Raw genomic sequence first — 27,155 nt, 5'->3', positions numbered from 1 at the left:
CATCCTTAGGCACAGCAGTCGGGCGTCCTGGCCACTGCACCACCGTGGCGGGGTTGTGCTTTTTGCACATATGTTATCTCACCAGTGATTTTGAAGGGAGGCACAAACCTTCGAGCACTCAGACAATTCGCAAGGACCTATCTGTGTTATTTCGTACACCGAGCCAACGGCCTTCACAAACCTTTTTTTTTTTTTTTTCAATTATTTTCCACTCGCTGATAGTCAACGCACTGCATCTGCAAAAAAAAATGTTCCTTTAGTATGCAAAATGTATTGCCAGCCTGATTAAGGCAATTTTATAAGGTATTTCGCAAACTGTTGCTGTTAATGACATCGAATCGGGGAGTACTGAATCATTGTGCACAGTACTATAAAGAATTGGGGGCAGGCCCCTGATATCTTTATTATTAGTGATGATACGGAAGACATTAGGCGCTCGAATTTTATTTTCTGCACAAGAAGTTGCTTTTTCACATGAGGTGAAAAATGAACAGATGGGTATGCGTCGCAGGCTACGCTAGATAAGTCCCGCTCTTACTGCGATGTATGGACGAAAGTGTCAAATCGCAAGTACTCTTATTTCTCCGTAAAGCGCTGCCAATATGGCTCGAAATATTAGCCAAAGAGGACCGTCGTCTAGGTTGGCAACAAGATCCTAAGCAAACCACTAAGAACTTAGTTTAAGTTAATCACATTAATTTTTCCCTTAAGGGTGGACGAAGATTGACTATTTAATCCCTTCATCTGCGTTTGTGTTATTTAAATGAGACAGAAATGAACTTCGAAGTGTCATATTGACTACTACGTTAAATTTACAGCTTCCTCCCGTTTGCGGTACTCTCGAACGCACATACAGAAGCATATCACAAATATGGTAAAAGTGCTTAATAACAGTAGAAATCGATGTTTTAGACGCAAATACTCATTCACCAAGCAGAATGTCAGAAGATCAAGAGGAGGTTATAATTGGTCCCACATTTTGGACTTGAAATTAAATTTTCATAATTTTCCGCAAGGCGTTCGCTTCGTTTCAGTCCAGCTCAGAAAACGACGCCTTTTAGTGTCAGTACACATCTCCCGAAAATACTAGTCATTAATTGAAACTAAAATAGTTATCGAGAACTAATTTTTTACACGTAAATATTGTACTATGGAATATTATACATTGCACCTCCAATAACTGGACATATTAAAAGGCCTGCCTTCAAACACGTGAGTATTTGCTGTGCGTTATTATTCCTAATCGTAGAGCAGGAGAAAAGCTTGTTTTTAAACTATCTACAGCCTTGGTCAACAGTCCTGAAGCGAAAGAATATTTTTTCTCGGCCGCAAAATGAAGCCGTTAACGGCGCCATTAAACACTATAGGGCCGTGAAACGTTTTGAGAGAGTTTCTTGTTGTTATAAGACATTTCGTAGCCACTAAAATGCCCTTTGAACTTTAATGATGCCATGACGGCTCCATGTTGCGGCTTAGACAAAAATCCTTTGGCCTTAAAACTTTTGACCAAGACTGTACTTGCTCTTTTAATGTTACTTAACGCGAATTCAAGAGTGAATTTCTGTGGGCACTACTGTAACCTACACCGATTACATGTGGCTGTAAATTTAAACACGAATATTAAGAAAACCAAGTTAATTCTAATTGCCACATATCATACAATAACGGCACTCTCAAGCTCAAGACACAACAATGCTGAAAAGGAACGCTAAAAGTTCAGTAAATGTTTGCTTCTGGCCAACGTCCAGCCATCAGAAATAATGCGTCTTTCATGCGTAGTTAAATTTGAAAATATCGACTTTTACAAACAAAAAAGCAACTCAAAGATAGTGCTGGTCACATTGGAACATACATGTCCACCCTGTGGGCTCGAAACACGCGACTACAAGCACTAAAACAGTTATATTTGAACTTGTATTTGCTTAAGAACGTATTAAAATCTGTATAGCTGAATACCTTGAAGGCTAAGGGGTGTATGTGACCACAAGTACGTATGCTGCTACTAGTGAAATGTATTTAACTAGAAGCGATAAGACGTTATTGTTTTTTTCGAACTTTTGAGATATTTGACAAGAAAGAGTATTAGATAGCGAATAAAAGTATGACCGGTTTTCATGAAAACAATTTCTAGCTCCTAATTCCTTCAGATCCGATATCTAGGAATAAAATAAAAGTCAGAAATAATCTGCCACTCACGCCTTAACGCCCACAGCTCGAAGTTCTGAAAAGCGCGCACAGTCCGAAGCAGGGCGACACTGCACTCGGGGCTGATCTCCGCTCCGAGCAGCTTCTTCTGTATCGGCGCCGGTATGCTTGCCATGGCGCAGGACGCAGCGTCTCGGAAAGCTTTCGTGTAGTCCACGCTGTCCCACTCCGACGATGGTGCTGATGTCGTTCCCGCCGACATTATTGCAAGTGCTTTCTCGACTTTGAAGCTGGCTGCGGTAACATTCTCTGCGACGACTACCGGTAACACGAGTAGTACTGCCGTAACCACAGGCATCATTACTGAAGGGAAGACGCGACAACAAATTTTCGTCGTCAGCAATTAATGCATTGCAGGCAATCAATTTCAACGAAATATAAAAAAGCACTCCTGGACAAGCAACGACAAAAACTGACGTCTTCTTACTACTAGCTATAGTAAGGATTTTCTTGGTAGCTCAGAGGAGCTTGTCGTCTTTGCGCTTTCAAATACGCATCCGCACTGAGCCACCGAATTAACAGCGAAGGAGACTATAGCTGGACACTGTCCTTGGCGAATCACAAGCTCACTGTCGTTACTCGCCTGAAGCGCCTTTCGCCGGCGGGGAGCCAAGTGACAAGCGCCCGTCTAATGACGCTCGCGACGAAGTAAGCGTCAGTGGATAGTGGAAGCTTACCCTCCCCTTCAATAAACCCTCATACGTGTAAGTCTAATGCCCACTCTTGACAGGTAACCTTCGACTTTCGTTCTCTTCCTGGTCTCGCAAAGTATTGGCGTGGGAAGTGCTATTGTTGTTTCTCCGAAAACTGCGTATAAAGCACAATAAGTCCTCTCAATCTCAATTACCATCTCACAACTAAAAACTCCGCCGACAGGCGGCAGTCAAGGAATTTGAATCAGTATTGCTCTTGTTGACAAAATACACTTTATACCGGAGCATTTATTGTAGGAATAGGCTAGCGGAAACGAAAATTTGGTTTATTTGTTGCGGTCCGAAAATAAAAACATGCAGGGCAGGCTTTTCAGTTGATATCTTCTGCAGCCTACAATAACGGGCTTTTCAGCGAAGGTAAAATATTTTTATAAGCCTTTTTAGTTATAATGTTTCCTTCTGTGGCTCTCTCTCTCTCTCTCTCTATCTATCTATCTATATATATATATATATATATATATATATATATATATATATATATATATATATATATATATATATATATATATATATATATATATATATATATATATATATATATATATATATTACCAGCTCCAAGGTCCAGTTGAAGGGGTTTTACGCGAGCGATTGGTCAAATTTTCATTTTGATTGATAATAAAGGCGAGTGCGCACGGAGCACGGCTTTGCCTTTAGTCCACTTCAGTCTTTCGCAATTCGCACAAAAAATGAAGCCATTATCGCAGATATCCGGCCAGACGGAGAACAAGCGGTTTTTATTTTTTTAATCGTTTGTGCGGCAGGACCTTTGAAAATCAGGGGTGATGACAACTCGCGCGGAAAATGAGAGTGATATTGATAATATTTGTGATATTTGCATAGTCTCCCGTCATGACTACGGTGAGTTCAATTTATGAGATGAGCATTATATTTTAGTTTGGTTATACTTACATGAAATGAATAAGCTGAGTAGGCGAACGCAGCGGCATTTTTTTTTTGTATTACTTCTGGTCTATCCTTAATACTGCTTTGATTTGCGTCTCAACAGCTCAAGCATACTCTAGTTTCGGTCGTATAAGTGTTAGGTAGGTGAAGGATTTTACCGAGGGTCGTGCAAGGAGTAGCGCTCACCGATAATACTTAAAATTCGTGACAACGCGATAAGCTTCCTTAGCATCGTTTGAGATTCGCCCTGCAACTTCCCAACATCCACCGCCAGTGAAGAGTGGCATACCTGGGCTCTTCGTACATGGTGGAGCTACCCTGCGCGTTCACTGGGCAAGCGGCTGGAGGCTGCCTTTGCTCTACGTAAGCTGGTGCATGCGTGACATCAACGCTTTGTGCCTGCTACCGTAGATGCATTTTTTTTAGCATCCAAACTCGGCAGCTTTTGCCGTGTGTCGAACACGCAATCAGACTGCGAAAGAAGCTTGTGTGCGCACGACTAAGTAAATACGGCATATTTTCCTTACATTCTGTAAATAATTACCTTTTGTATTTAGCAAATAATGTACACAGCTTCTGCTGTACTTTCCTGCTTTCGCTCCCATGTACTCCACCTTGTTATCCTCTCCTTGTCTTTCTTTCTTCCGGCCGCACCTCGGGAGCTTCAAATATTAAATAGTAATTACCGCAGCCAGGATCATTATGCTCCTTCTCTTTTTTTTTAATTTTTAGTGAACCACTACAACCACCGCCACCACCTAAAGGGTGTGTCTACTTTATGTGATGCGTTAAAGGAAGGCCTAGGGGTTAATGCTTTCTTACAGCGGCAATTTGTTAAATAAGTAATAAATATTTTTAAGTTGATTCTGAGTGACGCCCATGGAAGGAATTTAGAGAGGCTGTTTTTCATATTAAGAGACATTAGCCATTTCTCGCTTTAAGAGTATATGCAATCCTTATCGGAATGAAGAAGGTGGTGATCATTGTTAGTCATTATGGAGTATTAAAAAGCACAATCTTCAGAATATTAACTTATGCCAGAAAGTACGTAAAATGGTGCGTCATTTATACATATTCCAAAAAGAAAGCGCCCCAGGACTCTGCCCTGTAGAGCACAGGAAGAGACCGGAAGTGGGAGATAATTTATTAACGAGGACGAACTGTTACCGCGTACTGACAGTTCAAAAAAAAAGAAAGCCCTTTTGCGAAACTTTGACTCGGGCCTTTTGGAAACCTATAAAGTTGGAATCAACGTTGGAGATTAGATCAGTTATATATACTGTGAACTAACTAAACAAAATCCTTTTATTAAATCGTGTTGGCTTGAGTGAAATATGTACCGTCGGTACCGGTAATTGTATAATATGACACGATTGCCTGCTCTAGTAAATTTATTGAAACGCTAATAATCAATACCAGAAGACAATTATAACGAGAAGTTTAAGGTTTGGAAAATGTGAGATAATATTGTAAAGAAGATAAGCGAGAATTGAGTAACGTGTGCAGGAATTTCAGGCATTGACGATGACGACGTGCAGCAAGTTTACTGAGGCCTAGTTATGAAAGAAAAGCAGACGGTGAAAAATCTATGTCGAATCTCCTGCAAACAAATCGCACAGCCTTCTTCTATAAGCATTCCAGTTTATGTCACACTATAAATGATTCCTAATAACACAAGCGCATTCGAAGATTGGATGAATGAATGATCTATATATCGGAATATTAGTTTCTTGAGGAGCAGCGTTGAAGGTGCAATGTAAGCCCTACATCCCCTAGGTGATGTATGGTTAGCCCTATAATGTCTGAAATATATATTTCTAGTCCAGAACAGTGGGAGGACTTTCCATTCAACCCGGATGCGTAGCCGGATGCTCATGCTAGCACAGCAAGCCAGAGCCGCAGCTCAGGCCAACGAACTCCTGGACCAGTCTACACCCATTGCTCTATCACAAACTCGTTCCTAACCCACAATCCCTAACCCCCAATTTTCAGTTAATAAAGATTGTCAATCAATCAATCAATCAATCAATCAATCAATCAATCAATCAATAAAAATCAAAGTGCATATATATATTTTGTTTTTTGTGCTGACGGATGTGAAAGAACAGTTAATCGTGGAGTTAAGTGGTGAGATAGAAGAATAAAAACAACCACATTCGGCCAGTGGCTGAGTGGTTAGGGAGACAAAATGATGAACTTAAGGACGAGGAATAAAATCCCGGCCGCAGCGGCCGCTTTTCGGAAACAGTGTACGTTAAGCAAATCTAACATATTGAAGCAGCGAACGACATCGAAACACAAGAAAAGAAGTACACGGGAGAGCGCTGGACTAAGAACTAGGGTTTGCTCGAAGAAACGGCCTGCCAAGGAAACAATTCGACATAGCCGCAGCGAAAAAAACACAATCACAGAAGGAAGACACGTACACAAGGACCAACGCTGCTTTTGTTTGACACAGAAAGAGGGGCCCACTGTAGAAGAAATATGCTTCATTCGACATAGCCGCAGCGAAAAAAACACAATCACAGAAGGAAGACACGTACACAAGGACCAACGCTGCTTGTTTCGCAAGGACCAACGAATTTGTTTCAAGGAAACAAATTCGTTTTTTGCGCATTCTATGTATTTCGCTGGTTCAATATGTTACTTTCGCATCAACGTGCCCTAATGGTCACCATGTTACTTTAAATGACGTCAGGTAGTCTCCAAGTAGTGGTTAACGTGCCAGGCTGTAATTTCTGGGAGAGCCTTACTTGCGGGAGTCTCCACTGTTATTGATGGGTTGCGTTAGACGTGTATTGAACGATCACAGGTACCTCATTCTACCTTTACATGGACACGCTTCCTTCAATTATGGCTAATGATACGGAAGTTAGGAGCGACAAGAACAACCACTAGCGAAGCCTCGGTCAACCACCGCTCTAAGTAACCGTTCGTACTACGCCTCACCTTCTTTGCGATATGCAAGCAACACAGTATGTGAACTTGACGTACTTCCCTGTGCATACTTCTATGGCGTGCCGTAGCAGCTCACCTTGGCGAACGCCAGCCCGCAAGGCGTTTATAGTCACGAGAACTTCCTTCATGGCACATAGTTTTCCGCCCACAATTGAGTTTGAGTTTGCGTGCGTGCATGCGCGCGCGCGCGCGCGTGTGTGTGTGTGTGTGTGTGTGTGTGTGTGTGTGTGTGTGTGTGTGTGTGTGTGTGTGTGTGTGTGTGTGTGTGTGTGTGTGTGTGCGTGTGTGTGTGTGTGCGTGTGTGTGTGTGTGTGTTTGACTGCTCGTGAGTTTGTAAGATGTCAACTCATAAGCTGTTTCCTCCCAGGAAAACAAGCATCGCGCAACCCCTCTTGACACCATGTAAACAGAAGGAAAACAAACGCTGACCGGCGGGCGTTTGGATTTATTCCAAGTGACAGGTTCCGCTCGCCTGCTCTTGCTTACTTGTTTGCTGCAAAAGAACAATTAAAATGTTGACCGAATTAACTCGCGATCTCGTCTCCTTTTCTTTATAGAAAAAACTGCCCACCATTGCTTTAGATTTGCTTAAATAACTAACTTTTGACATGCTCCTACTATGTTGTAACAAAATATTTGTGGTGCACCAAGTAGTCCAGCAGGGCAATGAGGTACCACGTGACCAAGAGTTAGCCTGAGGATGGCAAGTATTTCGGGTAGCAGCACGTGATATAGGGTGGACCTTTAGGGGGCATGCCATCTTGGATTGCTAGGGCGACAAACTAGGGGGTGAATATTGATTTAGACTTAAGGGAAATTTCTAACTCAAGCCCTTGATAGTCACATGATACATCCGCCATCTTGAATTTGGACGCACCGACAGACCGAGAGAAATCGCCAAACGTGCGAGTAAGAGCTTACGATCTCAAACTAATCCACCAAAGTACGGATGAAGCATTGATTGTACGCGCCCCGCATGCCACTTATCGCTCTCACCAGGCAGCGTGGAGCTTTAAGTGCAAAACAAAAACTGTAAATTAGTATGAAAATTTGTTTTGGTAAGGAACTTCATACCGCGGGTTATTTACCGGGTTATTTCATGCGGTCGCGTGGAGGCGAACATCGCTAGTTGTTCTCTTCACCCCTTTACAACATGGCTACTTGGTAACGTGGAGAAGTGAAACAGGGTAAAAGAAATAAACAGAAATTGCACAGTGGAAAACGGAGCACAAAACTAGGGCAGTTCTTCAGGGAACGGCATGCTCTCTTTAGAGATATTAAGGTTTCTGGCTCTGAAGAGCCCGGAAGTAAATTCGCTGCATAGATTAGGCGTTACAACACGTCACTCATAACTGCTATGCAGCGTAGCCTAGAAAGGTACATCCAATGAGAAAGTTGATCTGAAATCTCCAGTCTGTGGTCATGATGCGCTTCAAGGAAAGCTGAATATCATGTGAGTGTAAAGGTGCTCTGCAATGGCAGACGAAGATCACCTCTTTGCAGATCCTGGCGGATGGGTGCAAAGACGCTGGTAACGAGACGATCGCCACTACAAACTCAGGCTCAGTGAGCTCCCGGTTGCTGGTACATATCAGATGAGGTCAGTTTGCAGCACCATAGTGTAGAGGCTGTGTTATGATCAGCCTGTAGAAATTGCTCTTATCCAGAACAGCGGGACAACGAAGACAACAAGAAGAGAGAAACACAACACCGGCGCACACTATCAAGTGTAATACAAAATGGAACCTAACTTCCTCCTTCACACCCAAGCAGAACATCCTCTCACAACTCGTCCTACAAGCTATTATTCTGAAATGGCTCTTAGCAAATATTTGTGATAACAAATTTACATGCAGCTTAATGGTACGTCTTTTAATTGTTAGGCGACTGTGGTATAATTTTAGATATTTTTATGCACATATTGATGGGAACCGCCTGAGGTGCGAACATGGGCAAAATTTTGCTTTTAATGTGTTTGCTGTGCTCCCGTGGAGCAATCAGAATTACATACAACACCTTTGGTGCGAGAGTTTGAAAACATCTGTGAAGAATCTGTAGAAAAGACTAAAATACATTTATGATCTTATTGATAGAGATGGTGTAAGCAAGCGATACGTGCGAAACTTTGCTTTGAAGTAGCCCTGCGTTCCGAACGACTAGCTTAGGCTTCGGCGAGATAAGCCAGTTGAAATTTAGCACATCTATTGAAAGTCAGAAGTTCGCAATTGGACCCAAACTAAGTCACCACGTTGTGCAGATATATTTATGGTTATGAGCAACTTATAGAAATGTAAACTACAATCAAAAACTGCTTTCTAAAATTTCTTCTAAATTTCTTGATTTGTTAAAACCGTAGCAAGACTGAAAAGGTTGTTGCGAAAACCTGAACTGAAACAGGCACATAATGTTAATAAAATTGAAAAAAAAAAGGTAGCGGGAAAAATTCCAAGGCATATACTGGAAAGCCGTTGGCTAATTAAAGAAAACATAAAAAAAGTTAGGTCTATCTAGAAAGCAGTGAACACGGTTACAAAAAATAAAAATTGAGATAGCACATACTGAGACAAAAGGATTAATGTTAAATCGTGGAAAGAACACGTATAAGAAGTAGTAAAACTTTCAGGAAATAATTATTTCAAATAAAACATTTGGTGAATGAATTTAGGAATTGCGCTGTTAGTGCTTTGCGCCGTTGAGAATTAAACAACGCAAGCTGCAGTATTTTTCAGATGATATTTATGCAGGGAACCTAATATATTCATCATTTCTTTATTTATTTACAGGTAACTATAGCCAGTCTCTTTGAGGGGGCGGTGGCAGGAATGGAGAATAATGTTAGACAAAACTCATAATTTCCAAGAATCGGAAAACAACAGTGCACTCTGACACAACTGAGACGAAAATGAGCGGCATAAAATGTTCACACGAATAAAAAAAAAAAACCGTACTGCACTTTGGCACTATCGATAATAGATGATATTCTGTTGTGTAAGTACAGTTCATATAAGCCTTTCTTGGGATAGTTGAAACTCCTTGAAATATAAACAGAAAGATTGATGAAGAACGCTGGTAAAGATAAAAGAATTTTCAAGGCATAGCGGAAAAGAGTTTGATTCTGGATTTGCATATGGGAAAAGTGATAATTAGTGGAACGTCCAAGCTTAGCCTTAAGAGCAGACGCGATATCGCCTTTGACGAGGCATTTTCATTTGTGAACATTTCTTGCTTTATGATGTATTGGGTGGAGGAAAAGCGCAGATCTCTTTTCACGGTGGACACATCAAAATTAACTACAAATGAATTAAAATACTTATGTCGTGCGTTCCAATATCGGTCGCAAACTTTCATCGAGTGCAAAAAACAGAATGATGTCAAATTGGACTCGAAATTATATATCACACCTCGAAGGAAGCCTCCCACTCGCTTTATTTTATTTTTTTTTCCCCCAGGCGATAGTTTCATTCTAGGATATGGTGACAGCGACAAAAGTTTCGCCCGAACGAGTCACATACTTTATTGCGTGATAACGAACAGCATCTGTGTAGAACCTCCGTTCTTCGGTGTTCCTTCTGTTTGTACCGCGTAGCTGTCGCGCCTGAAACAAAATGATACTTCTTACTTTGTACTGAGTAAATTTTCGTGTGTTTAGAAAAAGTTTTATTAGACATAAGACATTCACATTATACATTCAGATGAGCGGCGACAAATCACCAAAACAGGAATTGCACATGATTAACAACAAAGGAAAGTGTACATAAAATATATCCTACCGAACAAATACATCACATATCAGTATTTACACACAGAATAAAATTTAGGCAGTTCGTGATGATGATATATACAATTTCGAATGACAATGTACATGAAGGTAAAGACAGTGTAGAAAATTTGCCAAATAGAATAAATATAAACATGTACAACAATCATATGCACCAGTATGTATTAAAAATTGTCGTAGATCTGATAAAGAAGTTCTGAACTTAGAAACTTAGACCACGCGGATAAACCAGCCATTGCCAGGAGTTTCGAAATGTAGCGATCGCACTGATTCGAGTTAACTGTGATCACTTTCCTATGAACGCTTTCCAACTCCGTTATACTTGTCTTTTCATATGCGAACCAACACGCTGCCCTACTCCAGGCATATGCATGAAATGCGTATTCAACGAAAAAGTCCTAACGGAAAATGTAAATACGGGAACGCCAGAAACTGAAGCTGGAATGAAGACCACAATTGCCAAAGTCAGCGGACCTTCCCCGTCCTGCAACCTCCTCGCCGCACACTGCCTGTTCACTGCGTACTTGTATTGGCTATCTTACAGTGGCGACTAGGCGCTCTTTCATTGTTTAGTAGTGTGATACGCTTGGCAGCTCTGACGCACGGTAGGTTCCTGAAGGTCAAGTTGAGTGGCAGCGCCGGAAAACGAAATCAAATCATTATTTCCGCTGAGAAAAGGGCTGTCATGATCTGTCCGGCACGTATATCTATCACAATAAAATATTGTCATGCGGTGAAACCGTATAATGCTGTTGTTATGAACAGCTTGCTCCCATGTGTTATGCGAAACCACATGAATTGAAGAGAAAACAATCGGAAAAACAAGTTCTGCGAAAAGGAAAGTCCGCATTAATGGTCGACACTTCAGCGACGCTGAGCGCAGAGACTGAAGAAGTGTGAAACAAGGAAGAAAGGGGTGCCATAATAAGGGCCTATAAACAAATTTGGAACTCCATATATCTTCATTAAGGCGAAACCTTACTTGCGTTTGTGGGCGAAAAAGAAAAAAAAAAACAAGTGGGCGCACAACCTCTACATTTAAGAGCGGTTGTTGTGCGCTTTTTCTTTATTAAGGCGAAAGTCGTATATGGCTCATCTTTTGAAAACGGGCCCGCAGAACGGGAAGCAAAAGTTAAAAGCAAAATATTGAAGCAAAATGTAACGTGTGATATGACGCCGCTCTGAGATGAGACTGGTAGTCGGGAATGTGTATGTAATGACGAATGATATATGATTGTAATCTCATGCTTAGTTATGTCATGTGAGTCATTACAGTTTAGTCATGAGTCAGTCAGATTGGAGAACCAGTGCGAATGTCTATGGAGTCCGTCATGACTATTGTATAGTGTCTAGTCATGACTGTCAAAATTGCAGAGTCATGACAGTCTAGGACCTACTGAAGTGCAGCCGATGCACATGATTTCGCGTTTCTCCAATGCAGATCTCTGCAGACCTCTCAAAGTTTGTTTCCTGTCATGTTAAACGCAAAGGCGCGATTTAACTTGCGATTTGGTTTAGCGACAATATTTACCGTGTAAACTGAGGCTTATTCTTGTATCAGTTCCCAGAAAAACGCCATTGAACAGTACCAATGGTTTTCACCCTCTAAAATTTCTTGGTGCCGGTTGTTGGTGGTATCATAGTTGAAAAACTTTCCACTCTGCATACGCAGTTCCTCACCACGCCATGAGTGACCGGAAAACATTATTATATCAATACATCAGAAGAGGACAACAATGACTTGATAAATTAGACCAAAAAAGCCCAGTGTATGTATTCTAAAATAGTTTAGAAATGTTACGAAAGGAAATTAGACTGACCTTATACTTGAGGCACCCAATGAACCAGATTGGCTTTTCGGGAAAGCTAGTTGACTAAAAACTAGTATTACGCCAAGAATATAGTGAAACAGAAATGCGTACGACCTGACCAACCACTATAGCGATTACGGGTGAGCATTATGTACCCAGGCGCAACCTCAACAGTCGCGTATGCATCGCGTAAACAGAGTGCCAGAAAATGTCTGTAGCGAAACTGACAAAACGTCAATTACGAAGACACCACTCCTCGAATAGTTTAGGCAGGGTCCTAAAGGAGACATTCAAAGAACTGGGTTGGGAAGAGTTCATGAGAATATTGAATACAGGATAATTCAGCCGTGTGATAGTTTCTGATGACATCCTTCACCCTAAGCAACTCCAGGACTGAACTGCAGACAATAATCGGCTGAGTTGAACGATGTTTCAAATGAAATAAAAGCGAGAAATATAGAGCAGCCTTGAACTTCTAAAGAGAAATATTCTTTCTTTATTGGAGCAGATTTATAGCTTTAGCCTACACACGGGATCTCTGCTACTGTCGAGCAGGGTTCCTCTCTCGACCTGGAAGATAAGCAAGAGTATTTAACCATGGAAAGATGGAGCAAGGAGCGCTAAACATTTACACAAATATGTTCTTCATGTGTTAAAAAGTCTTGGCAATGACGACGTCGTCTATAGTCACTGTGCACAAATCAGACCTGTCGGTAGCACAGAGATCTGTACAGAGACGCTCTCGTCGGACGCCGTGTCATCACTATTTACATTGGAAGAAGAATGTCTCCTCGTAAAGATGAGACGGATGAAATGAAACAATATATGGAGCTGCACTGTGGACGATGTTCGAAATCGTGGACACATCGACCGCGAGGAAGCTAACATCGTTATAACAAAACTAAGTCTGCTGGTTTTCACTGTTGATCATGAGGCGCCATCCTGAAAGGTATTAGGCGCCCGCTGAATAGCCGCGGTCAAACCGATCCCTCTCGCTCTCTCTCTCTTTGTGCTGTTTATTCCGCTTTCGCGCTCAGCAAACGTGGCGTCGGCACGGCGGTCCAGCACGCCAGTAAGAGCGAGGGATATGGCGCTGTGTTTTTTTCTCTCTTTTCTCGCCTCCGCCGGACCTGACCGCGCCCAGCAGGGTGCCCGAGAATGTGGTATTTCTATTCGCCTTTTTCCTTTACTTCTCAGGCGTCGCGAAGGCACGACAGCCGACGCGCTCCCCTCGGCCTGGCTAAACAGGATGTGTTCTCCAAATCACTTCGAGGGGATGGCGAATGTCTTTATGCATGGCGAGTGTCTTTATGTAATCACATGTTTGCTTTGAAAAAGAAAAAAAAAGATAGAAAGAAAGAAGGAAAGGAAGAAAGAAAAGAAGAAAGAAAGGAAAAGATAGAAAGAAATAAGAAACGAAAGAAAGAAGGAAAGGAAGAAAGCAAAGAAAGGAAAAGAAAAAAGAAAGAGAAAGAAAGAAAAAAAAAAGCGGCATCAAGCTTAGCTGGTTGCATACCAGCTGAGATGCGTAACTGCTATAATGAAGCTATTTACTCCATCACCAGGCTAGATAATGGTCCCGGCCTGCAACGAAAGTTAGACACATGATGCTCTCGGCGCCGTCTCGTCTGGTTCAAGTGGTAGTGGCGGTGGTGTTCAGGTTACACCTTCATAAAGCACAAAAAAATCCCGGGTCGCAGCAGCGCTCCAGAAGAAATGCCCCATGTTAGCGGCTCGTTTCGTGCTTATTAACCTTCGCTGCCGCGATCCGTCACATACCACCGTCAGATACCTGTTCACGCAATGACCGGACATGCGCGTCGTGCGTGTTCTAGTGCACTTGCACTCGCACAAAGAAGAGGAAGCGAGTGTGAGGGCGCGGGGCGCACAGGCATGTGGGCCGAGGAGTCAGTGGGCGGAGGGCTCGGATTGTATTAGCACTACGTGAACAGTATAAAACCAAAGACACATCCATCGCTCAATACTACTCTCGCAAACCGTGTTGCTGGAAACAAACTGATCGATTTCGTTTCCTTAAGCTCACGCTAGGCAGTCGCAAAACATTTATATGATGCTGATATCCCGCACTGAAGAGAACTTGATATATTATTATCTGAAATCAAAACAAACTGTAATTTCATGCCTTCCACGAACATGGGAGGTGGGGAAAAAACTGCTACTTTAGACAGCTTGACGAGTACGTATTGCCCATCATTTACAGAGAAAAGAACGGCATACACAATGCACAGAAATATATACAATAAGAGCCTATGAATTATACAATATGCATACTCGTGCTGTCTTGAACACGCATAAATCAATTTATAAAAACTACATATCAACGCTTGTGGGTCACGAATATTTTACATGAATACACTGTCAGAGCAAAGAAACATACAACGAACACAAAACAACAACAATCAACAATTATATTCACGTTATGTTTTTAACCATACAAAAATATCCGATATAACTCACAAGTAGGGAAGGCTATTACATCAGTGCCCATTTGAAGCAAATATTTAGTGTTTTGGGGTAAATAAGGCGAGACGACATCGCCGTAAAAGGTTCAATTGAAATAACCTTGCAATATTTTGAATATTGTGCCGTATATGTGTATGAAGTCAGGTTGATGTCTGTTAATCGTGCTGTAAAAGTATAAATTTTGGTCCATTTCTCAGTGCATTGAACAAACGGAAACTGGAAAAACTGCTTATTTTAGCCAAGAAAAGCTTCTACGCTAAAGGAGCTGCATGGTGATATATCGCAGAATTTAAAATTGCTCTTACCCTTTTATTTTGGAGTCGCACTAGCTTCTAAATAATAATGGATGTAGTCGTACCCGATATCATAAAACATTATGAAATATGGAATGTGGAATGAAAAAAATGTGAATGCTAAATAAAAAGGCGTGAACGGACAGGAAGAATATCCCTGTGTCGTTACAACATACGATTTTTCTTGATAATTTTACTATTGCCATATCTATTTGTGCATCTCAAAGTATATGTTCTTGAATAATGCACCTAAAGTTTTGAAGTATTACCTAATTGATGCTATCTCCATTAAAATAGAGAGAGAAATACTGTTTCAATTGTCGACCTTTCGATCGTAAAATGACAGCTTTGGTCTTGTCATATTTAATAAGCAGCCCTTTACAGGTGCACCAATTCTAAAGCTCTATCAAAATTTAATGTCTCGGTTAAATAATTTGTTAATTCTAACCTTCTCACAAGAATGCTGCTTCGGCCACAGACATGAGGGTCATTATTTATTATAATATTAATATAGATGTTTGACAAGTATGGGCATAATATAACCTCCTGGGGAACACCTCACAAAATGGGTTTAATAGAGAATGTATAATTATTTATGGCCAAATACTTCTTGCGATGACTGCGATATTTTTTCAGAATATTAAGAGCTATGGCACGAAAGCCACAGTGCTGCAATTTTTCTGAATGCCACGGTTGAGCGAATCAAACACCATGGGAATATCTACAAAAATCTCTAATACAAAGTTTCTGCTATATATATTTATATATACAAATGTCATATATATATAGATATATATATATACGACATTTGTCAACGAGAGCTAATTCATTGGGGCGCATTTCAAGGAAGCTGTATTTGTGGTTCTGCTATGCTCCACCCGGAGGAAGCACTAGTCATGTGCCTCCGTTACCGGTGCCGGTAATGTTGGGTACTGGTACAGTCATAACGGTACCGTTCACAAGCAAACGCCAAATACTTCTTGCGATGACTGCGATATTTTTTCAGAATACTAAGAGCTATGGCACGAAAGCCACAGTGCTGCAATTTTTCTGAATGCCACGGTTGAGCGAATCAAACACCATGGGAATATCTACAAAAATCTCTAATACAAAGTTTCTGCTATATATATTTATATATACAAATGTCATATATATATAGATATATATATATATACGACATTTGTCAACGAGAGCTAATTCATTGGGGCGCATTTCAAGGAAGCTGTATTTGTGGTTCTGCTATGCTCCACCCGGAGGAAGCACTAGTCATGTGCCTCCGTTACCGGTGCCGGTAATGTTGGGTACTGGTACAGTCATACCGGTACCGTTCACAAGCAAACGCTAAAAGTCGAGAGTGGCTGGCGACTCGCAACAAGTAGTAAGAAGCGGCGAGGTGTTTGTCAGTACGCTTTCCATTGTCTGGGGAAGTCACGATTAACTCAGCAGCCTAGGCAGTAACGTAAGAAGCAACGCTCTGGATGACAAACGTGTGCACAGCAAAACAAAGGTTTCAACGCGCGTGAAAACAGGGTTATGAATCTTGGCGTGCATTTAGCGTCCGCGCCTTTTGTTCATCCTTGCCGCGCTAGACATGCCCGCCGTACGACACCTCGCATAGGGCGCTTAAAAAGGGCATGCAGGGGGCTCAGAAAACGGCAGCGCTCTCGCTGGTTCTGAGCCGGCGATTACAGAAGTGGTAACAAACTGCTGAAGATGAAGCTCCTCTACACTGTGGCTGTTCTGGCAGCCTTGGTGGCGCTGACTGTGGCACACAAGGGCGGCAGTGAGTATCACTGACACAAAATTTGTAGTTGATATGTATACATTCTGTCGTTACAACCAGCGGTGAATTCGCATGTAGGTCCGCTGCGAATTCAGGACGTGCATTTAGTTGTCATGTCAAGAACAGGTTTTGAGGATGGAATTTTTTGGGGGGATGTGCAAGCCGCTATGGTCTGTAACTTTCGAAACGGAACAGGGTCTTTAGCAAAGGTAATTGCAGATTTCCCAACTCTGAGCCAATATGAGTCGCATTTGGTCACGGTTACCAGAGGCTTGTGGCTCAGGACCAATAACTTTAGCTGGCGTTTTAGCTGGCTGTAGTGGTTGCTTCAAGCTGACCAAACGGTAGGATATCAACACGTAGCAGAAAAGGAACATTTATTTACGAAAATGGTTAAAGCGTAAGGGGCGGGGTTTGCCGGTTCCTCATTCCGAGACTCCGTAGGCTGAAGTCGGCGCCCGAGCTCTCGTAACCACGAAGCTTTGCTTGTCGCGAGGTAGGAACAGCAAGGTGCAGCCTCCCAATCCTCCGACTTCGGAGTCTCGAGACCGCCCTTTCCATCGGGTCCACAGACATCAGATGTTAGGAGAGTCTGCCTCGGTGAATGGACGTGTATTATATCGTGGTATGTTGTGAGTGGTGGGGAGTGGTCATACGATGGGGGCGATGAGGGAAGGACAGCATAAACATAAAAACCTTCGCATTTACTTCTAGAATTTAGGAATGGCAAATTATTTAGGCTTCATGGGACGCCTAGGGCTCACTGACATTACATAGCTCGTATCGATTTCGTCGTTTCGCCAACATTGAATCAGGTAGACACAGCGAGGGGACTTTGTTCCCGCCAGCTTAGGCTCAGTAGCTTAACCTTACTGGTACGGGGCTACATTGGAGTGATGGCCGATTTTCAAGCCCATTCCTAGTCATCAAAATTTCGGTGAAGCCTTCGGCTGGGCCCGCCCTTGTTTCATGTTGACAAATAACACCTCGGACCGCAGCACATTGGTACTATTAGTCGACAGCAGCTTGTGGCTCAATAATAGAGGTGAAACCACCTTGTCTGCAGCTTGTTGAGATACTAAAAAAGCAAAGCTTCGAGGAATATTGTTTTCAAACCCTGAAATTACATAAGAGGTTGTTACTTTACGAAGATAGTGGACAGAAAATGAATCATAGGGTAGGAGAGACAAAGGTCTGTCTAATGAAAACACGCGTTTTTGGGCGCATTTACGCTTTTGTTGAAGCAAAGGCACTACTCTTGCGAGATAATTAACTTTAAATGGTTTGGCTTCTAATTTGTGCGTTAGATTATGTGTAGTTATGGCACGCATCACCACTTGCTATCAGCTAGTGCTGATACTAACAAGAAAAAAGCACAACAGAGACACCGGCTTAGATTTGCGCACTGCGGTGAAGCCAACTTTCCGGTTGAGAATACAGCAAAGCACAGGATCCGGGAAGCTACGGAGGCATGAGCTAGGTTTATTTTACAGCTGGCGAGGTGTGACAGTACCTACGGAGGGATGATGGTAAGACCACACCAGTTTAACGAGAATACTCGCGGAAAAGGAGGAAAACTGGCAATGGCAAGGAGGTGATATCAGGGCACTCAGTCGAGGTCTAGTGTGATAGTTGCCCTACCCATCAGTATTATAAAAATATGCTCTTCTGACGCCATAGCTCAGCATTACTAAAGTTACCCTTTCCATCTGGCATAAGCCGCCAGAGGAACCCCAAACAATTTAACAGACCACCGTAATGTTGCATTTTTCTGTGATGCTAGTTTCTGTGTTTAAACCCACAGGATACATATAATGGGGGGGGGGGGGGGGGATAATACTTGTCATACGTAATTGTACCCACCTCTCACTAGACAAAGCGCAAAGGTAGCGATTAATGAAAAAAAAATTACGAGATTTCAACGCTGCTGAACTAAATATTGAGCGAAAGCATTAGCAGCGGGTGACCGAGCGTTCTTCTTCTTCAGCGCACATATAGAGCCCCGTTTTAACCAACCCATATGAACGTGCCTTAGTGGCCTATAAGGGTAACGTGAATGCCAGGGTCCTGGCAGGCTGATTCTGACATAACTGTCCTATGTGAAACGAGAGACCCAAAGGTCCCGCTAACTGCCTGTGGCAACCTTAATGTGAATCGCTTAATGAGGTACCATTTTGCTCGTGTGCGGGTATGAGAAGCAAGCACAGTGTGAAATTTAAACACATGGAAAGTCGTAAATAAGCAACGTCGTCAGCTTCATATCAGCTGCCAGATGCTTGTAATATACAATATCCTGTTCTCTCATTTCATATTTCAGAGAGCAAAGGTTCCAAGAAAGGGCAAGGTAATGCTTATAACATACGATTTATTCTGTAAACTGTGCACTGCATCTGTCCGTGTATGCTAATCGTGCTATTGTTCTGTCTAAGCTGGGCTTCTCACTATTATAGGCTGCCATCTGCGTTTTGGTAGTAATAAGATAATAGCAAAAACATAGTGAAAGTACTAAAAGGACATACTCAGGATACAAATCAACTAATCACTGCGCCAATATTTATGGCATCAACTTAGAGACTAGTAACTAGTAAGGTAACTAAACTAGTAAGGTAAATAAAACAACATGATCAATTTAAAAGTCAGCTTCTAACTACTGCGCCGATTTTTATCACATCAGCTGACACAAAATTATGTTGTGCAATTGGCATAGAAATGAAATTTCAATTCTCTTTCTACAGTTGATATTAGGACAGTGGCAAGTAAGTATGCCAGATAGACGAGACTGCATTTTTGAGTAAGCTTGTAATTTAGTCACTCTTTTGGCTAAGTCCCTCGTACAGTAAAAAGAAAAAAAGCATTTTCCTCTGACAAAAACTTGTCCTGAAACACGACCGTGTAAAACTACCTTTGATGCGTTTTTCCTGTAACTTCTACTTAACATTTTTCTGCCATGAAAATCTAGGGCGTTTTTAATTAGAGCTCATTTCTGCACAAGGGCGATCTACTTTTTTTAAAAATGCCTGCTGATCAGCACCAGCAACAAACACAAGGATATTTTATCCTTTATATCGCTAATTACGAACTGAGGGACTTTGATCTCGGAAGCTGGAGAATATAAACGGCGTAACGAAATTTTGAACAGCATTTGAAAGGAACAAAGATAAGATTTTATTCTCAAATGATTATATAGTGCTTTTCCGTTTATTATCGCCTTAGTTGAGTTTTGCCTACCAATCAATGCTCGCAAGGCTTATATTATGGTTAGTTTTGTTAGCTTATTAAGGTTAGTAGTTAGGTTTGGTGTGCTTTTCCTGGGATGTTCCCAGAACGATTCAGCGAAGTAGGAAATATAAAATATCTATGATAAGCTTCCCCGACATTGCTTTGCGCTTTGTAAAACAATTGGGGGGGGGGGGGGGGGGGTGTTACCGTAGCTCGAGCTTGAGCTACGGTGAAAAAGCTTGATTTTCTACTTTTCTAGTACTGCGCACAGCGTAAAAAAGCCTATAGTATACCGTTGTGATTTGTGTTTGAATGTGTCAGCACCAAAATCACAAATGTTTGTTAATCAAAACTTTGCCGCCTTTCGGCCTAAAGCGCCTACTATTGCAGGGGAAAAGTGCACCACTGCTACGGATAACGCAACGTTCCATAGCGCTGGCCACCAGTAGATCGAGAAAGAGGGCCAGCCTTCCTACTGCGACAGATTTAAACATTTGTGACAAATATTTCATGACATCTAGATTGTAAGCAAATTCACTGCAAGACTGTAATAATGGCCGCTTTTAACAACGTCATTTTCCTTCAAAATAAAGTAAATAACTACGTGTCTGAAGCAATATTTTTATACAATAAATATTTTACGAGAGCCCCTTATTTGTTCGAAAGCACAATGAACACGCTAGCGTGTTTATAGAGAGGTAACGGTAACTAAGAGACTGCTCCGGTGATCGTTTGAGTTGCCTATGTACAAAAGCGAACTGCTCCTTTTGCAAACATGGATCAAACTCTTTAGGAAACGCAGTGATTGTGTTGGACTCGTATCCCGAGAGGCGGCCCGTCTACGACTACCCTCGTCCCAGGCCCTCGTATGACTATGAGCCGAGCTATGGTGAGTTTTCTTTCAAGGTTCCTTTCCTTTCTATAACGATGCTCATGCGTTTTGGCTTTTAAGTCTCTCTTCCTGCCGGCAATAAAAAGGCGCTCTCCTCTTCACTGATAATAAAGCATGTTTTTTAGCGGCGAATTCCATCAAGCTGGTCAATCAGTGGCTATTGTCTGCAATAGATCAGTAAGCTTCTAGTAGCTAACATTGTAACCCAAGTGAATTGATTTTAGGAACTATTAACTGAGGGCCTTTTGTGTTGAAAAATATGAGCAATGAATGCTTGCGCGATGCAGTTTTCTTCGTACGTAAAGTAGCCCGTAACCTTTCTAAAATAGATTCCATAAATTTAGCTCAGTATTCTAGAGAAGGAAAGAGGGGGAGGGGAGGGGAATTGAAGGATGCGACTGTTCAACTAAGGAAGTGAACACCTAAGGTCAGATTCGAGTTGTTTGCTTTGATGAAGAAGGAAGTAAATGCCATCATTTCGGATACATAAAAAATTGAGTCTTATTGTTTCCATGAAGAAATAAAATTAGAGTTTCTCATAAATGTTCCAAACATTTGTAATCATGAGCACTATAGCATGTTTCATGCAGCAGCTCTTATGCCTGATGTGGTCGTCTTTATATGCTGATCTCTGATGCAATTATACAGTTGCGTAATTACAGGTGTTGACCCGAGATTTGTAATCACTACCACATATATCATTAGCAAACATTCATTTTTCCTCGCCCTCACTGCGTGTCTGAAGCACTCAGTTTTGTTCAGTGTGACAATCAAATGTGCCGTATACGCCCAACTACAGTGGTTGAAAGGAATTAATTTTTTATTCGCCACAAAAAAATATTCCAATGCATCATTTTTTCCACAACATCATACTCTCTACTGGCACTTGACATACCATAAAAATACAGTCGGTGCGCTCTAATTATATGCTTATATTGTTGCAAAATTGTTTACATTAGCCACAGTTAAGAGTTCCTCCTTACAAACACCTTTGTTATATTTTGATTGGTTGGTTGGTTTGTGGGGTTTAACGTCCCAAAGTGACTCAGGCTATGAGAGACGCCGTAGTGGAGGAGTCCGGAAATTTTGACCACCTGGGGTTCTTTAACGTGCACTGACATCGCACAGCACACGGGCGCCTTGCTTTTTGCCTCCATCGAAAAGCGGCCGCCGAGGCCGGGATTCGATCCCACGTCCTTGGGAACAGTAGTTGAGCGCCGTAACCACTGCGCCACCCCGGCGGGGCGCAGTGTTGATTTTGATGTTGATTTTTTTTTTATTTTGATGTTGATTATATTTTGATGTTGATGTTTTAAGGGAGCTTTAAAGTGTTCACGAAACACTCGTATAATTGTCGGCAAACAATTTGGTTCTTGATAGAATCCTACAGCTGAAGTTCATAGGTCACTCCTTTATGCTTCGAGAAAGGCTACCATCACTGAAAGCGCCACGCAGCTTTTACAGCCCATAAAATGCCAGTGAATGAAATATAAGCTGCAGGCGATTACCAGAAGAAACTGCTCAAGTGCGACTTGAAATTTCAACATGAACATATTAAAGCAGTGCACCCAGCCAAACCCCTTGCACGCGATGATCGCAGAGGCTGACACACTTGTGTTATTGAAAGCATTCACGGTCGCTTAGCTGTAGTTAAGCCTAGGAGATTGCGAAAGCAACTGCTTCGGTGGCTTGAGAAGCAGCACGCATTTACCGAGCCGCATCTTGAGCACGACATCTGGCTCGACACTCTGCACGTTGTTCCTCTGTCTCCGTAGCTCTCTGTCGCTTCCTGGCTTTACACTGGCGAGCCGCCTACTCCCTCTGCTTCTCAGACAGCATGAAGAGCTGTCTTACAAGTGCTGAAATGGCATGCTTTATGCCGCGCAACCTCCCCTCCTGTACTTACCAAAGAGAGAAGAGAAGCGAAGTGTCTCCAAAGGAAGACTACACCACCTGTTAGACCACAGTGCACCTAGTTGGAGGAGCGCAAAACGCCCGGCGTGGCTACGAGCCACGCTACGCTGAAGAACCGGCTCGGTAGCCCAGCTCTTGCGCTGGTATGACGTCAGTAGTCAAGTGGTGTAAAGCGTAACTACCGGGCCACGCTGCGCTGAAGGCTCGAAACCTGGCTTAATATTGGTTTGGTTTGTGGGGTTTAACGTCCCAAAGCAACTGAGGCTATGAGAGACGCCGTAGTGGAGGACTCGGGAAATTTCGACCACCTGGGGTTCTTTAACGTGCACTGACATCGCACAGCACACAGGCGCCTTGCTTTTCGCCTCCATCGAAAAGCGGACGCCGAGGCAGGGATTCGATCCCGCGTTCTTGGGAACAGTAGTCGAGCACCGTAACCACTGCGCCACCCCGGCGGGGTATGGCGTAGTATTGCTTTTGCAATAAAACTAATTTGATCTAACAAAGTACCACCAAGGAGAATTTCGACATGAACTGTAGTCCTTTCACTGACGACCGTTTCATTTTTTTGGTGCAGAGAGACAATGGCCGAGCAAACAAAATCAGTGTCGAATTTAGCTTCGAACGTAAGCAGCAATAATGCTGTTCTCAGATGATCTTCAAATGGTGCACAGTGCGCCGCATGCTTCAAATGGAAATCCCTTAGTTATATTCAGTTTTCCAAATGGCGTTCTGTTCTTCTTCTTCTTCTTCTTCTTCTTCTTCTTTGTATATGGCCCATACCCACGGCGGGGGATCGGGCGTTCAGTAACGCATAAATATTACTGCACATCAAACTCTTTTTCATCCCACAGAGTACGTGGAGGTTCCTGTGAGGATGAAGAAGCAGAAGAGTGAGTGAATATTCAAAATACTCGGCTAATCATTGCCTTTGCACGTGTTTGAGCAACAACGAAATGATCGAAAACAAGAGTGAAAAACTGATCGACCTTCCGACACCTCAGATATGTCAAAAGACAAGCCTTTATTTCCTCGTTTCTCACGATGTCTCGCGAGCTTGCTTTTCTTAATGATCAAAACGATGGGATTCTACAATTTCAAGAAACAGCTTTCGACATTTTGCATGCACGAATTGATGACACTCCTCTCTCGGCTCCCTAGCTGCGCTGTAAGTCAGGACAAGGCAAAAAAGCACATTTTATTTTATGTGAGAGCCCTCTAGACGTGCCTGCTCGGTGCATTATGATAATGAAACTGCTACTGAGTGTCATTGTCTCTGTAATCACTAAGCACTTAAAATGAGTGTAAATGTTCTGTGCCTACTGATAGGTTTGGTAAAAAAAAAAGCGACTCTGAGGGAGCATTGAATAGAAACGTTCATCCTTTAGCGAAATAAATATTCTGATATGCATCGTCCAGTTGTAATAATTTCATTTCTAACAGCCCCTTTTTGATTTCAGAACCCAAAACGAAGAAGCAGAGAGGTTCGTAAACAAAACTTGGTCTTCGTTTTTCATCCCTTTCCTTTTTGGTGCAGTTGCAGAGATTGTTTGTCGCTGTAGTAGAAATTTAGCTACCTGTTTTTGTCCCCCATACAGTGCGCTACGTGGAGAGACCGAGACCATATTACGATGACTATGACTACGGAAATTCTTACGACAACTACGGTAAGAAATGAGACTCTGTGGAAGAACGACGTTGGGCTGATGGTGTAAATGGAATTTCAGAATAATTGTGCTACTCAAGCATTCTCTTCGCAGCAGAGTATCTCCTTGGCACCCTGAGGGAAAATTACATTTTTCAACGTTAATAAAAACTTATTTCCCAGCTCTGGGTGTTCCCATTCACGTTCTAAATCTGTCTGCAGCCGCAGGTACTGCATTTTCTGATAGCATCCTCCATGTTCACTTTTGCGAAACTCTGCCCTCATAAAAGTGTAATAGCGTCTTCTGATGCGTGCTTACTTCGAGACATACTTGCAATATGCGTATATATAATTGACAAATAACCTTTTGGAGAAGAACGGGAGTTATTTGGCCGCCATGAGCAGGTAACTTATTTAGAAAAATGAGCCACCTTGAAAGGCTCCTAAAGGCGCCCGTACTTCTAAGAAATTGTTTAAGTAGCGAAAGAAAGCAAAATGCGTCTTGCTACATTATGTCCACTGATGACGTAAAATATCAGCTTGCAGAACATTTCCAGTTTACGCGGTAGCGTGCAGAGCTCGTTAGGTCAAAAAGTGGTCGCAGCACACCCCAAAATGGCAATTAGTATAGTGATAGAAGTGTGCAATACCTGTCAGGCTTCTCGATAGGCCCATAAACCACGACGTAAGGGAGTTCAAGAAAATAGCATTAAAAAAGAGATAACCCAATATGTCTAAAGATAATCCAAAATAATCAGCCTGTTTGCCGCTTGATGACATCACTTAGTAATGTAGGTATATAATGAAAGGTTACGTATGTACATTCCAAATTTGCATTATATATGGACCAAAGTGGTCTAAGTTGGCAAGCTGTTAGCGCGCGAAGTTGAAGCCTAGAAACTTGCAGTCATGATGTCGCTGTTAATAGCGCTAAATGAGGGTGCCTTACATTGAGAGAGGCTGCAGTCCAATGATGCTAGTGGCTGGAAACCATTTAATTTGAGCAGTTTTGGCCATATTCTTGAGATGTACCAGCTTGTAGCTGGTGCAAACGCTGGAGCCACTCTACAAGTCGCACACTGCTGCACTTAGAAAACTAAGCTGTCACTATCAGCATGTCAATGATGCATATCAGCGCACTCAGTAGTTTTCTTTCAATTTCAAGTAAAGTATAGTATAGAATTACGCGGTGGTTACCCTCAGCAGCCGAGAGAGGGTGATAGTCGAAAATACTTAGGAGAGCTGTCTTGTTAAAGAATAGTGGGAGATAAATTTTGACGTTGCTGCGGGAGATCGGAGATGGGAAAGCAGAAGGAAGTGCCGAGTCAGGAGTTTTGCTAAACAGGAAGATGGCTGCGTGCGTTTTCTACATGAGAAAGGAAAAGTTACGAGGACAATTCAACATCGCTTCAAGTGTAGCCGCGATACTGCCTTTAACTATTAGATTTCATACCGCGATTTTTTTAACATGCTTTTTTTTTGTTTTGTTTTGCGTGTGGAGTTCAACGTCTCTAATCAACTCAGGCTATGAGAGACATCGCAGTGGAGGAATCTAGAAATTTCGATCACCTGGGATTCCTTAACACGCACTGACATCGTGCAGCACACGGACACCTTTGCTTTTTGCCTCTGTCGTCATATCCGTCCATCTCAAAAGCGGTCGCCGCGGCCGGGATTCAATCCCGTATCCTTGGGTACAGCAACAGCGAGACCACATGAGCATGCCTTTAGAAACTGATGGTTATCAGGTGCCATGGTCGTGCACTGATTGATTGTCGGGTGGCGTTACGTCACGAAACCACGTGGTCCGGTCGAATGGGCATGCGCTGCCTACTCGGTTCCGTCTTTCATATGGTAGCGGAAATCGGAATCCAGCTCTCTTGCACTCTTGTAAGCCTACTCAAGCAATCTGAACCTAGGCGATGTAAGCACGTTTACATGGTATATTAAAGGAGGTTTTATATCTATTTCTGGTGGGCTCAGCCTCTCAGGTAATGGGATAGCACTGGAATGTATTCTGAAGAGTATGTTTTGGATAAGTGAGGCACAAATTAAAATATTATTATTTAAAGAGTAAGAAAGCGCATGTACGAGAACGAAGTTTCTCAGAGAACCGGCAAATGGTAGCAGACATGGCAGTAATTGAATTACAGTAATGAAATTACTGTAATTTAATTACTTTTCCTGGTAATTTGCAATGTAATGAATTACTTTTTGGTTTGGTAATTTAGTAATGTAATGAATTACGTTTTGACAGTAATTTCGCATCAAAAGTAATTAATTCCTTTCAAAATTACTTTTACTAAAGTGCGCTACTGCTCCTTCAATAGACAACAAAGTAGAGTGCCGCGAAAGCAGGAATGACGTTCGGCAAACCGAAACCAGCGTGACGGATCAGCAAAAGGAGACAAAATTGAGCAGAATAGTGCGTCTTAGTTTTAGTTTACTAGCTTTAGTTAGTTTTTGCATGGATGAAAACTAGAAAGTAATTTGAAAGTAATTGAATTACTCAGTCGAAGTAATTGTAATGTAATTTCATTACTTTTTCGGAACA

The 27,155-nt window shown here is 42.2% G+C and overlaps 1 protein-coding gene across 1 annotated transcript in view; it reads right to left on the bottom strand.

Annotated features, from left to right (window-relative positions):
• The window catches only part of LOC146178708 (nose resistant to fluoxetine protein 6-like), a 44,624-nt gene extending 42,217 nt beyond the window's left edge, over positions 1 to 2,407 (bottom strand). Inside the window, exon 1 of the mRNA XM_084580015.1 lies at positions 2,197 to 2,407. Within this exon, the coding sequence (XP_084436141.1) occupies positions 2,197 to 2,407 (211 nt within the window). The remainder of the gene's footprint in view (positions 1 to 2,196) is intronic.
• Between the last annotated feature and the right edge of the window lie 24,748 nt (positions 2,408 to 27,155).

Source organism: Amblyomma maculatum, chromosome 9 (assembly GCF_055883805.1).
Source record: "Amblyomma maculatum isolate TAMU_Amacu chromosome 9, ASM5588380v1, whole genome shotgun sequence".
Lineage (NCBI taxonomy): Eukaryota > Metazoa > Arthropoda > Arachnida > Ixodida > Ixodidae > Amblyomma > Amblyomma maculatum.
This window is presented reverse-complemented; position numbering and strand designations above follow the sequence as displayed.